This window comes from Rhinoraja longicauda, unplaced genomic scaffold, assembly GCF_053455715.1.
Source record: "Rhinoraja longicauda isolate Sanriku21f unplaced genomic scaffold, sRhiLon1.1 Scf000119, whole genome shotgun sequence".
In the NCBI taxonomy this organism is placed as follows: Eukaryota; Metazoa; Chordata; class Chondrichthyes; order Rajiformes; family Arhynchobatidae; genus Rhinoraja; species Rhinoraja longicauda.
This window is the reverse complement of record NW_027601337.1, coordinates 235,116-249,308: the sequence shown is the minus strand read 5'-3', so window position 1 is coordinate 249,308 and position 14,193 is coordinate 235,116. Positions and strand designations below refer to the sequence as shown.

At 48.0% G+C, this 14,193-nt stretch overlaps 1 protein-coding gene across 1 annotated transcript; it reads left to right on the top strand.

Annotated features, from left to right (window-relative positions):
* The first annotated feature begins 5,144 nt into the window (after positions 1 to 5,144).
* On the top strand, positions 5,145 to 7,461 carry LOC144590075 (putative G-protein coupled receptor 139). The gene is made up of 2 exons (XM_078394941.1): positions 5,145 to 5,217; positions 6,542 to 7,461. The coding sequence occupies exons 1-2, from the start codon at positions 5,145 to 5,147 to the stop codon at positions 7,459 to 7,461; spliced, it is 993 nt and encodes a 330-aa protein (XP_078251067.1).
* Positions 7,462 to 14,193: the final 6,732 nt, after the last annotated feature.

The following is a 14,193-nucleotide window of genomic DNA, read 5'->3' as shown; positions in this document are numbered from 1 at the left end:
TTTTCTGGTGAGATTGGGCCTATCCTTTGTCACGGGCATGTCCCTGATGGCAGATGCTGTTTCTGTCATGAATTCTGTGATCTCTCTAGGGACCTGGTCCTCATCTGGGGTCCATCCTGTGCGTGGGGTGAAGGGTAATCTTTCCCCCGACTCCACGTCACAAAAGTGGTGTATTAACATGATGGCTTGATAGAATCTAAACAGGTCCCCCTGTACTTGTTCTTTGTGCGATTTTGGAGTAGGGACGAAGGTGAGGCCCCTGTTCAATACTCTCTCTTGGATTTTGGTGAGGGTGAATGTCTGGGAAAGGTTGATGATGGTTTTACCTAATTGTGGGCCCTGCCTCTCTTGGCATGGTGTCCCCATTAGTTTAAAGACTTCATCCACTCTCGGATCATGGCTCGGGCCGTGTTCTCTGTCCAGTGAATGTGATCTGGGCCTACTCTGAACTGGCCGGGAGGGAGAGCGGGTATGTGCCTCTTGGTCTGTATGTGGTCGTTGAGCTGCCTGAGTGTTGCCTGCTCTGGTGCTGGGAGAGACTGGCTGAAGTTGATGACCGGGACCCATATGCTAGCATTAGGGAATTTACGACTGGCCATCTTGACTAGTGCTTGGAGTTGTTTGATGGCCGTCAGTGGTCTTTGTGTCCGATTATTGATGCCCATTGAAAGAACCACTTTCTGAGTTTCTGGGCAGTCCCCTAATTTCTCGAGGATGGCAGTGCCATGTATAAATTTGGCTCCTGGATAGCTGTCCAATTGTGTGTTGTCGTTGGGACATTTTGGGATCCTAGAAATGTTGGAATTAAAACGGGCTTACTGGGCTGGAGTTTCCAGGTTACATTCTTCTGTTTTGAATTGGGATGCCTAGTTACTTCAGCCTGTCTCTGCCTGTTATTTACCGGACCTCCCTGTGTGTGCTGCTGGAAGTCGTTCTGTGAGTCCCTCACTGTGTCGGTGGTCGGGGCCGTGGGGACCCTATGCTGTTGTGTGCAGGTCCTGCGTGCTGGTCTCTCCCTGGGTGATGGGACCCTGTGTGTGGATGTGGATGGAGCCGGTGGGGGAGAGGGAACTGTCGGGCGGGAGGGAACTGTCGGGGGGGGACAAGGTTGCCTGTTGCAACGGGGCAGTGACGTTGTTACCCAGTCACCGGTCCCAGGACGCAGCACATGGGATGAGTAAACCCAGAAAGGTAGGGACATCAACCTACCCTTTAAAACCCCTTATCGGCTAGAAGTTGAGTAGAGCTGCGAGTTGAGCTGCAAGATTAAAACAGGAGGGTATGGAACTGAGGGGGGTGTACCTGGGACGCCAGGTTTCACCGTTGAGCCCTCTGGAGACGTTGTGGGCTTATCAATGAAACGTCGAGGAAGGAGGGTACCCACCTGATGACCCCGATGACGTACCTACCCTACCTTTCACCAGGGAAAAGTTCAGCAAGTGGTCTCCGCAAGCCGGAAAAAACCGGGTGTAAACTGTACTAGAGATATTTGATGTTTATAGTTTACTGCACTAGTATTGCATTGTAGAAACTGTACTAGAGATACTTGATGTTTATAGTTTACTGCAGTAGTATTGCATTGTACTAACTGAGCCAGAAATGAGTAATTACATGCAGAGGGGAGGGGATGAGTGTGATTGTTTAACAACAGTATTAATGTGAATCATGACCAGCACAGGAGTCAACCGAGACCGAGAGATTCCTTTGCAGTCGCAGGCAGAGTTATTTATAAAGTGGCCCAGACTCTGCACCACCTGAGGGTTCTGCAAGAACAGAGCCGACCCCATAAGGGCATCAGGAAGCAGGGCAAGATATTGATAAAATGGCCCAGACTCTGCACCACCTGAGGGTTCTGCAAGCACAGAGCCGACTTCATAAGGGTACCAGGAAGCAGGGCAAGATATTGATAAAATGGCCCAGACTCTGCACCACCTGAGGGTTCTGCAAGAACAGAGCCGACCCCATAAGGGTACCAGGAAGCAGGGCAAGATATTGATAACAAGGCCCAGACTCTGCACCACCTGAGGGTTCTGCAAGAACAGAGCCGACCCCATAAGGGTATCAGGAAGCAGGGCAAGATATTGATAACAAGGCCCAGACTCTGCACCACCTGAGGGTTCTGCAAGAACAGAGCCGACCCCATAAGGGCATCAGGAAGCAGGTTAAGATATTGATAACAAGGCCCAGATTCTGCACCACCTGAGGGTTCTGCAAGAACAGAGCCGACCCCATAAGGGTATCAGGAGGCAGGGTGAGATAATGACACAATTTGTAAAACCGGCAAATCCCACCTAGGAAACATTGCAAAAATTGGCCTCTATTGCTGGAACGTGGGTAAAGCCAAACAAACACGACACATTTTAAAAGAACGTTACCAAAACAGCCTGTGATATGCCGATGACAAAGGAAAGGCCAAACCTCACCAGAAAAGAGAGGGAGACCATGGCAGAGCTGAGGGATAAAAATGAGATTGTGATATAACCAGCAGACAAGGGGAGCAGTAGGGATACAAATTAATGTCAATGTGGGGCCTGCTCCCACTGGGTAATAGACAAAAACATAGAACAGTGTGACAGGAGAGACTGGATAGCACAGAGGATAAAATGTGAGCAAAATAATGGGGTGTATGCAGTTTAATGTAAGGAGTGTAACTTACTGTACATAGGCGAAACAGGTAACAGCCTTAGAGTCAGCCTGACAGGACACCTCAGCAACACATAAAGGGAGACCAGTCCATACCCAGTAGTTGACACTCCCAGCAGCACGGGACCCAGTCCCTAGAGATCATGGGCCTAGAAACAAACATAAATTGGTCAACCGGGTGTCGGAAGAGGGCAGAGGGGATATGGATTGAAGCATTAGACGCGAGAGGCCAAGGGCCTCAACCAAGCATAAACTCAAACTTAGGGTGGACCCTGACTGACTCCTAAAAATCTACAGAAGGGCAAGTGCAAAGATCAACAGATTTGTACGAGGGTGATGAGACCGTGGGCCAGAGCAAAGTTGCAGTACATGGTGAAAAGGAATCTCCAGGCAGAGATCATTGAGCACCAGAGGGTATTTTGTTCCACTGTCCGATAAATGACTACCTAACCCTAACCCTAACCCTAATGCACGGATCAAAGCGTTACAGACGAAAGAACCCAATGGCCTGAACCTAGCATAAACTCAAACTTAGGGTAGAACCTGACTGACTCCTAAAAATCGACAGAAGGGCAAGTGAAAAGACGAACGGATTTGGACAAGGGTGATGAGACCGTGGGCCAGACTAAAGTGGCAGTATATGGCGAAAAGGAATCTCCAGGGGGAGATCATTAAGCCGCAGAGGGCATTTTGGCCTACTGTCCGACAAATCTCAACCTAACCCTAGCCAGGTGGGCGGAGGAATGGTTGATGGAATTTAATACAGAGAAGTGTGAGGTGCCCGAATGTTGGGACATCGAACAAGGGCAGGAACTACACTGTGAATGATTGGCCTCTGGGTAGTGTTGTAGAGCAGAGAGATCTAGGAGTACAGGTGCATGGTTCCTTGAAGGTCGAGTCGCAGGTAGATAGTGAGTGTTGCAGAGCAGAGGGGTCTAGGAGTACAGGTGTATGGTTCCTTGAAGGTCGAGTTGCAAGTAGATAAGGTGGTCAAAAAGGCTTTAGGCACTTTGGCCTTCATCAATCAGAGTATTGAGTATAGAAGTTGGGAGGTCATGTTGCAGTTGTATAAGACGTTGGTGAGACTGCATTTAGAATATTGCGTTCAGTTCTGGGCACATGTTATAGGAAAGATATTGTCAAGTTTGAAAGGGTTCAGAAAAGATTTACGAGGATGTACATCTACTCTCCAAACCAGTGCTCTTGCACTCATGTTCAGCGCCGCTGATTACGCCGCCCCAGCATGGTGCCGCAGCGCTCATACCAATGACACCATGCACCATGTGGATCATCACTGGCTGCCTACGCCCTACTCCGACGGATCTCCTGCCGGTGCTCGCAGGCATCGCACCCGCCAAGCTTCGCAGAGAGTTCTTCACTCATAGGCTGGTGTGCAAGGCCCCATCAGACGCCAAACATCCTTTGCACCACCTCGCCCAGGATCCACGCAACTGGGACCTCAACGCCTGTCGTCTCGTCACCCTTTCTCCCGTCATGCAGCGACCCTCTGTGGCTCCGGTTTCAACATACTAGGAGCATGGAGAACCAGCTGGGAACAGACATCGCCACCTCCTCAATTCACCGTTGCACCGAACACCACAGCCCCACCCGGCTCGGACACGCCCCGCAAAGAGTGGGTCGCCCTGAACCGGCTCCACACAGGGGTCGGCCGGTTCAACGCCAACATGGATCGTTGGGGGTTGCGTCCATCAGCAGCCTGCCTGTGTGGAGCAGACCAGCAAACAGCGCAGCACGGCATTTTCGACTGCACTGTCCTCCATCCCCCTGGTGGAGGGGTAGACCTCACGGCCCTCGACAACAGCACATTGCACTGGCTACAGCACCTGGGGGGTGTTACATAACTTCTACTGCCTCAAACGCAAGAAGAAGAAGGGGTAACTTTTTCACGCAAAGGGTGGTGGGTGTATGGAACAAGCTGCCAGAGGAGGTAGTTGAAGCTGGGACTATTCCATCGTGTTAGACAACTACATGGAAAGGACTGGTTTGGAGGGATATGGACCAAGCGTAGGCAAGTGGAACGAGTGTAGCTGGGACATTGTTGGCCAGTGTGGGTGAGTCGGGCCGAAGGGCCTCTTTCCATACTGTATCACTCTTTGACTCTATTTAGAGGATTGTGTTCAGTTTTGGGGACCCTGTTAAAGGAAAGGTTTGTAAAGCTGAAAGGGTACAGAGAAGATTTACAATGATGTTGCTAGGACTCAAGGGTATGACCTATGGGGAGAAGTTGAACAGGCTAGGACTCTATTCCTTGGACTGCAGAAGGTTGAGGTATTATGATATTCATAACTTCAAATATCAGATTTCAAAATCCTATTCAGCAAAATTATCACAACTATTTGGGAAATTTGTTTGTTTAGGCGACTGTAACTAATCTAACTGCTGAGACATCTAATGGCCCCACTGGCAGGTATTTCTATGTATAAATATAATTGCCATTGAATATGTAAGTCGGATCCAGTAATCACTACTGTTCAATCAAGATGCACCGACAAGATCTGATTCACCCGCTTGATTTTGTTTACTACCCGGTCCTCGCAGCCTTTGGTATTCTTGGTAAGCCATAGTTAATTATGTAAACTTATTTCTGCAGTGCGTGGTCTATTTAGAATCTACAAACGTTGGCATTGTTACTTGGTTTCCCATTGTAACTGGCGGTGCTCCCCACTATTCTGAGCATACCGCGAGAAACAGCAATGTTGACTTTGCTAACTTTGGAGCAAAATTCAAAGCAGCAGATGCTGGGATTGTGAAATCGATGCTGAACATGGTGGGGATATTTAGCAGGCCACACAGCATCTGTGGATAGAGGAGGGATGTCTCAGGTCGACCAGAACTTTCCCGATTCATCCTCATTCTTAAACTTACGTCTGCATTGTTCTATTTGTGTACGTTGCCAACAGGCTTTTGCCCTTCAGCTTATTACATGCCTTTTCAATAGCTGTACGAAATACATATGTGCTCATTTAGAAACACGAGAGACTGCAGATGCGGGAACCTTGATCAAAAATCAAGGTTCTGGAGAAACTCATTGGGCCAGGTAGTGTCTGTGGAGGGGTATGGATGGACGATGTTTCGGGTCGGGACCCTTCTTCGGTGTGAAAAATTCAGTCTGTAGAAGCGTCCCCACCCAAAACGTAATCTTTCTATTTCTCTCCACTGCTACGCCCTCTGGAACTTTGGTTTTCATTCATTTGTTTTCAATTATTTTATCTAATTTGACAAATATAAGCTGTATTCACAAATTGGTGCAGGAAATCATTATTAACCCCATCAATTTCTAAACTGTTCTTACCCACATTTCGAAATCCAAATATCTATTGGAATTTATCTAGATTAATCTTGGCCAAGTAAAAAATAACATTAAAAAGATTATCTGAAACAATACTCCAACCTTGGTAGCATAATTTACCAGTTCATAACTAATCTTGATGGGGAATGAGCAGGTCGAGCGATTATTGTTAACGGCTTCTGCATACACTTGGTACTTGTGATATTTGGTATCTTGAGATCATTTGCTTTAACCCAGTGAGCTACTTTCTCAGTGATACACATAACCATTTATTCGTTGATTAAAGCATTGAAAAACGCACAATGCAGATTTGATAGATACAAAGTGCTGGAACCTCTGTGGAGAAAAAGGATGGGTGACGTTTCAGGTTGGGACCAATTTTCGACTTTCGCTTTCTCTTTGTAGTCTCTGTCACTCTTTATAAGATACAACATCCATTTATAATTATTTTCCAAATTATTTTCGTTGAATTCCCGATGATTTTCTTCTCCCGATCCAGTCTCCTGGTCGCGTTAAACAAACTATTGCAATTGTGTTCTATTCTGTTGTATATCTCTCCAATAACTCGGTTTTATTCTCATTTTGCAGTGAATTTACTGGCAATTGTGATCCTGTCCCGTGGTAAATGTGGCCTCACTAAAGGCATCACCTACTACCTGGTGTCCATGGCAGTTGGAGATCTGCTGGTCATTATCTCTGATGTCATACTGTATAAGATTGTTTATTTCTATTTTCGAGGTTCTTTCTTTGATACCTCTCTAATGTGTCGTCTCATTGTTCTTCTGTATGCCTCATGCCAGGATTGTGCGGTCTGGTTAACGGTGGCTTTCACATTTGATCGTTTTGTTGCCATTTGTTGCCAACAGCTGAAAACAAAATATTGTACGGAGACAACGGCAGCAGTGGTAATAGCAGTTGTGTGCACAATCTTCTGTTTGAAATGTATCCCCTGGTACTTTGCGTTTGGACCTCGATATGTAACCAACAATGTCCAATGGGACTGCCTCCTAACAACAAACTTCCATGCATCCAAAGCATGGGCAGCCTTCGCTTGGCTCCATCGTATTCTCACTCCCTTGCTCCCATTTGCTTTAATTCTGCTTTTCAATGTTTTGACTGTGAGGAACATTTTAATCGCCAGCAAAGTTCGCAAGGGGCTCCGAGGTTGTAACAGCGGTGAGAAGCAGCACGACCCTGAGATCGCCAACCGCAACAAATCCGTCATTTTACTCTTCAGTATTTCTGGCAGTTTTATACTATTGTGGACGACCTATGTTGTATATTTTCTATATGTGCGGATCACCAAGGCTTTTTATCACACGAGTTTCAGTGATCCCTTATTTATAGTCCAACAGGCTGGATCTATGCTCCAGCTTTTGAGTTCTTGTACAAACACCAGCATTTATGCAGTGACCCAGGCTAAATTCAGAAATGAAATGAAGAATGGAGTGAAATATTTGTTTACTCTTATGTTCAAATTAATTAAGTGTAAACGCAACTCAAAGTAGATCTGGAATGCTGGTCTAATGGCGATATCAGTACTGTTCTCAGCCTCTCTCTGTTCTGTAAAGTGTCTGATTTTGTTTCCGTTTGAAGATTAAACAAAACTAGAATTACAGGGTAACAAAACGGGCCGCAACTGGAGAGCTTCATGCAGAAGGAGAGCAGAGGCAAGGCATTTCATCTATGAAATGTTATCAATGACAGAAGTCACCTGTACAAGAGAGATTACAGAAATTTAGCTCAGGGAGCAACAGAACAGGCAGCTGAAGTTTCCATCGCAGCGAGAGGCAGAATAGAGCTGGAGAAAATAGAGGAAATTGCATTTTTGATTCAGCAGAACATAATGGCAATAGCCTGACATGAAAACACAGAGGAATCTTCCAATGAGACTATATGTGTGGAGCTCAGAAATTAAAAAAAGGCACCGACTAGTCAATTGGAATTAGTGTAAAAACATGCTGGGATTTGCAGAGAGTTGCAAGAATAAGTTGCAAAGGTTGTCACAGTAAAGGGTTTTATCTTTTCTAACATAGACTGTGACTACCATAGTGCTAAGGGCTCATATATAGTGGAATTTGTCAAGTATATCCAGACAATATATAGACGGTCCTAGCAGGTAGAAACTATTTGTGGAAAATAAGGCAGGCCAAGTGAGAGGTGTCAATGGAGGAGCACTTTGGGACCACAAGTTGAAAAATAGTAATGGAAATGGATGGAACAAGTTCAGGTTAAAGTTATAAATTGGAACAAGTTGCATTTTGACAGATGTCAAGCTTACTTTTTGTATGCCTAGATGCTCCTCGGCCTGTTTAAATAAGGCATCTAGCATCTGACACCTAACCCATGACTAACAATCATGCGTATATTGTAAGACATCCAGTACATCTTGAACTGTAATGCAGACTGTCCTCAAGACACCCTCATTAACACTTCAGTTCCCAGTCTTCATGTTCACTTCACCAGAAAAACAAAGAACAAGTGCTCATGGATGACCTCGCCCATCTCTTGCACCTCCCATATAGTTGCCCGCTTTGGTCTTTGAGGGGCCACATTCTCTCCCGAGTTTCTTTTTCCCATAATATACTTACAAAATCTCTGGGTTCTCCTTAACCTTCTCAACCAAAATGATCTCATCCACCCTTTTTGCTTTCCTGATTTCTTTCTTACTAAATTCCTGCATTGCAGATACTTCTCCAGGGACTCACCTGATCCTAGCTGCCTCGAATAAGCCCATGCCTTCCATGTCTGACCACAGCCTCAATATTGCTTGTCATCCAGGGATCCAGCCTTGCCCTTCACTCTTTCATTGAATATCAGTAACTCACTTTAAAGCCGTCACATCCAGGGGTCACTTTGCCTGCAAACAACTTTTGCGAATCAACTTTTGCAACATCCTGTCTAATACTACCAGACTTTGCCTTGACCTGATTTAGAACATTGGTGGAGCAGATCCACCTTTTCCATAATTTTCCATAAAAACGAATGGAATTATGGGAAACAGTCTCCTCCCCCACTCAAACGTCAGTCACTTGTCCTGCCCCATTTGACAGTACTCCAGTAGGGGGGGGTCCTCCAAATATTGCCCCAGCAGAAATTCCTGAACAGCCAACAAATCAACAAATTCCACCCCATCCAAGCCCTAGCATGGTTGAAATCGCAGTTTATGTTAGGGGAAAGTGAATCATTTCCTATCTCACAACTCTCTGCATTCTCCTTGCACATTTATTTCTCTGATTCCCGTTGACTACCTGAGTCATATCGTACAATCCAAATGATCTGATAATCCCCTCTTGTTTCTCACCTCTACCGATACAGCCACACTGGTTAATCCCTCCATAATTTCCCATTCATGAACAATGCAACTCCCCACCTATCTTTTCTTTACCTCTATCCCGCTTGCAGCAGCTGTACTTTGGAACATCCCTCCATTAGCTATATTTTAGCAATGTCTAAAATATCCAAATGCCACAGAACAATCCATGCCCAGAATTTACCCGCCTTTGCTGTTAAGCCTCTTGCATTTGAATAAATGCAATTGAATCCTTCAGTCTTTCCTTGCTCCCTGCAGAGGTCCTGCCCTGTCCAGTGAACTTGCTGAGATTGACCTCTATCCTCTATATTGACTTCCAACTTCACATCTGTCTCACTAATATAGAAAATAGAAACATAGAAAATAGGTGCAGGAGGAGGCCATTTGGCCCTTCGAGCCAGCACCGCCATTCATTGTGATCATGGCTGATCATCCACAATCAGAAACGTGTGCCTGCTTTGTCCCCATATCCCTTGATTCCACTAGCTCCGAAAGCTCCATCTAACACTCTGTTAAATTCATCCAGTGAATTGGCTTCCACTACCTTCGGAGGCAGAGAATTCCACAAATTCACAACTCTCTGGCCGAAAAAGTTTATTCTCACCTCAGTTTTAAATGGCCTCCCCTTTATTCTTAGACTGTGGCCCCTGGTTCTGGACTCCCCCAACATTGGGGAAATTTTTCCTGCATCTAGCTTGCCCAGTCCTTTCATAATTTTATACGTCTCTCTAAGATCCCCTCTCATCCTTCTTAACTCCAGTGAATATAAGCCCAGTCTTTTCAACCATATGACAGTCCTGCCATCCCGGGGATTAACCTCGTGAACCTACGTTGCACTGCCTCAATAGCAAGGATGTCCTTCCTCAAATTAGGAGACTGAAACTGCACACAATACTCCAGGTATGGTCTCACCAGGGCCCAATATAACTGCAGAAGGACCTCTTCAAATCCTCAATCCACTAATGCCTTGGATCCAACCCTGATCCCGTGACAATCTAAAATTAGTTTAAACCCCCCTAGTTGCAACCACCTGTGTATCAGTCCCCCTCCAGTCCAGGTATAACACATCACTCTTGTACATGTCACCTCTGCCCCAGACGATATCCAAATGATCCAAAAAATAAAGTTTTTCTTTTAAAATCGTGCTCCCTGTTTTAATATAGGTGCCTTCCATTCTTCCTCATGTTGAGTTCTCTTCCTCTGGTTGAGCTGGAGCCTCCCTCTGTCTAACCTCAAACATTATATTGAACACACTGAAGCTACCTGCTGTCAGACAGTTTCCAGAGCTACCTTTCAAAAATAAATTTTGTGTTTCGTGTATTTCCGGCACCATCTCTTCTAGCACGGACTAAACCATTTGTTCTCATCTCCTTTACTCAGCAATTCATTGAATGAGAACCTCAGACTTATGGTTCTTAACCCTAATCTACTTCCAGATAGTGAAGATATTTGGAAGACCAAAGCGCTTGTGTCAGATGGTAGTAGATCCTTCCCTGGGATGAGCAGGCAAAGCATTGCCAGACTCCAGCACCATGTTTCAGACAATAATAAACCTAAACCTGAACCTTGTGGCAGTTTAGATGCTCCAACTCATGCTTTGTTCTCTCTAACACTTAATCAGTGTTCTGGCCTACTTCATTCAAGTAACATGTTTTAATAGAATGCCCCTGATTGATTTAATGTCTTGGTTCTGCCCCAGGTCAAAGAAATGCTTCCAACATAACACCATCATCTAAATTACTACCCTGACTTTCCCACAGAACATACAACAGTACAGCACAAGAACAGGCCCTTCAGCCCACAATGTCTGTGTCCAACATGATGCAAAAACCATTTAATCTAGCTGCACATAATCCATATACCTACATGGCCTACATATTCATAAACCTATCCAAAACCCACTTAAATGCCACTATCATATCTGCCTCAAACACCAACCCTGGCAGTGCGTTCCATATGTAAAAATGTTGTTCAGTACATCTATCTATCTATCTATCTATCTATATACTATTAAAACTCAGATCTTCTATATGAATATATTTGTATCCTGGGTTTGGGTAGTTATCAGTGATTTCGGCAAAACGGTAAACCGTCGCGCCGTTGCACCGCCTTGATCACCAACCTCCCGTCTGACCGGCCGAGATATTTTCATTTAATTTGTTCGTATATTTTTTAAGTTACAGAGGTTGTAAAGCGCTGCCCCCCCCCCTGATTTATCGAAGTTTTGACAGAAGGGGGCGCTGCGGTGCGGATTAATCTTCATTGTGATGTCACAATGCCCCTGTGAGATGAACTCGAGCTGACCCCCCTCCCCCCCCCCCCCCCCGCGGTATTCAGCGTGTGATGTCACAATGGACAAACAGCTGCTATTGGGTGTCTGCTCTTTACAAATTTACATTTTTTTATGAGAAGCACTTGGTCAAGTCAAGTCAATTATATTTGTATAGCACATTTAAAAACAACCCACATTGACCAAAGTGCTGTACATCTGATAAGGTACTAAGGAAAAAACTGAAACATACAGTGGCACGCAAACAGTTCACAGCACCTCCTCAATGAGCCTCAAACGCTAGGGAGTAGAAATAGGTTTTGAGCCTGGACTTAAAGGAGTGGATGGAGGGGGCAGTTCTGATGGGGAGAGGGATGCTGTTCCACAGTCTAGAAGCTGCAACCGCAAAAGCTCGGTCACCCCTGAGCTTAAGACCGGAAGCTTAGTGACCGGAAATTTTGTGAAAAGACACTGAGAGTGTGTCTGGGGGAAGAGAGATCGTTGCGGAGGGGGCTTGGTGGTGGGGGGAAAGAGGGGTACTGGGAAAAGGGGAGGTCCCCCTTCCCCCCTCAACCCCTTCCTCCCCCCTCCTTCTCACCTCCATCCCCACTCCCTCCTAAAACTCCTCCCCCTCCCTCCCCAACTCCCTCCACCCTCCCTCCCCCCTCCCCCTAACTCCCCCCATCCCCTCCCTCCCTCCCTCCCCCCCCTCCCTTCCCCTCTCCCCTCCCCCCTCCCTCCCTCCTCCCTCCCCCTCCCCCCCACACCTCTCCCTCCCCCCCATCCCCCTCCCCTCCCTCCCCCTCCCCTCCCCCTCCACACCTCCCTTCTCCCTCCCTCCCCTTACCCCCCCACTCCCCTCCCAGTTACAATGGAAACCCTACGAAGACGGGCCCAATGGGGAAAGAGGGGTACTGGGAAAAGGGGAGGTCCCCCTCCCCCCTCCCTCCCCCCTCCTTCCCCCCTCCCTCCCCCCTCCCTTCCCCCTCCCTCCCCCTACCCCTCTACCCCTCTCCCTCCCCCCTCCCCCCCTTCCCCCTCCTCTCCCCTCCCCTCCCCCCTCCCTCCCCCTCCCCTCCTCCCTCCCTTCCCTGCCTCCCCTCCTCCCGGTTACAATGGAAACTCTACAAGGACGGGCCCAACGGGGAAAGAGGGCTACTGGGAAAAGGGGAGGTCCCACTCCCTCCCCACTTCCCCCCTCCCCACTTCCCCCTCCCTCCCCCTCCCTCCCCATCCCCCCTACCCGCTCCCGCCCCTCTCCCTCCCCCCTCCACCCCTTTCCCCCTCTCCTCCCCACCTCCCTCCCCCTCCCCTCCTCCCTCCCCACCTCCCTCTCCCCTCCTCCCTCCACACCTCCTTCCTCCCTCCCTCCCCCTTCCCTTCCTCCCCTCCTCCCGGTTACAATGGAAACCCTACGAGGATGGGCCCAACGGGGAAAGAGAGGTGCTGGGAAAAGGGGAGGTCCCCCTCCCTCCCCCTCCCTCCCTACCCCTCTCCCTCCCCCGCCCCCCCCTTCCCCCTCCCCTCCCCCCTCCCTTCCCCTCCCCTCCTCCCTCCACACCTCCCTCCTCCCTCCCTCCCCCTTTCCTCCCTCCCCTCCTCCCGGTTACAATTAAACCCTACGAGGACGGGCCCAACGGGGAAAGAGGGGTACTGGGAAAAGGGGTGGTCCCCCTCCCTCCCCTCTCCCCCTCCTTCCCCCTCCCCCCCTACCCCCTCCCTCCCCTCTCCCTCCCCCCTCCCCTCCCCCCTCCCTCCCCATCCCCCCCTTACCCCCTCCCTCCCCTCTCCCTCCCCCCCTCTCCCCCTTTCCCCCCTCCCCTCCCCCGCTCCCTCCCCCTCCCCTCCTCCCTCCCTCCCCCTTCCCTCCCCCCACTCCCCTCCCGGTTACAATGGAAACCCTACGAGGACGGGCCCAACGGGCACACTTGTGCTAGTCTATCTATCTATATACTATTAAAACTCAGATCTTGTATATATGTACCTATCTTTCTATCACAGCTGCTATTGGGTGTTTAGAGGTTTTAAATTTACATGTACCTATCTTTCTATCACTGATTTCGGCTGATTTCGGCTGATTACGGCAAAACGGTAAACCGCAGCGCCACAATTTTTGCACCGCCTTAATCACACCGCTGGACGCTTGCCGAAAATGATATTTTTATTTAATTTGGTCGTGTATTTTTTAAGTTACAGAGGTTTAAAAGTCAAAACATTTTTTCTCTCAGTTATTTCGGCCGATTTCGGTAAAAACGCTGAACCGTTTTTGCACTGCCTTAATCACCACGCTGAACGCTGCTGGAAAATGATTTTTTTTATTTGATTCGGTCGTGTATTTTTTAAGTTACGGAGGTTTTAGTAAAAAAAAAGATTCCAGCCGTTTTTTCCATTGCCTTCAGCGTGTGACGTCAAAATGCCCATGTGACAAGAGCTCGCCCTTGTAACAATGATGCTAAGAGTGTGTCTGGGGGAGAGAAAATGGGGGGGTCTGAGAATGGGGACTGGGGAGTGGGACAACAGGGGTCGTGCGGAGGGGACTTGGTGGTGGGGGAAAGAGGGGTACTGGGAAAAGGGGAGGTCCCCCTCCCTCCCCTCTCCCCCCTCCCTCCCTCCTCACCACCCCCCTCCCCCCCCCCTCTCTCCCTCCCCCCCCACACC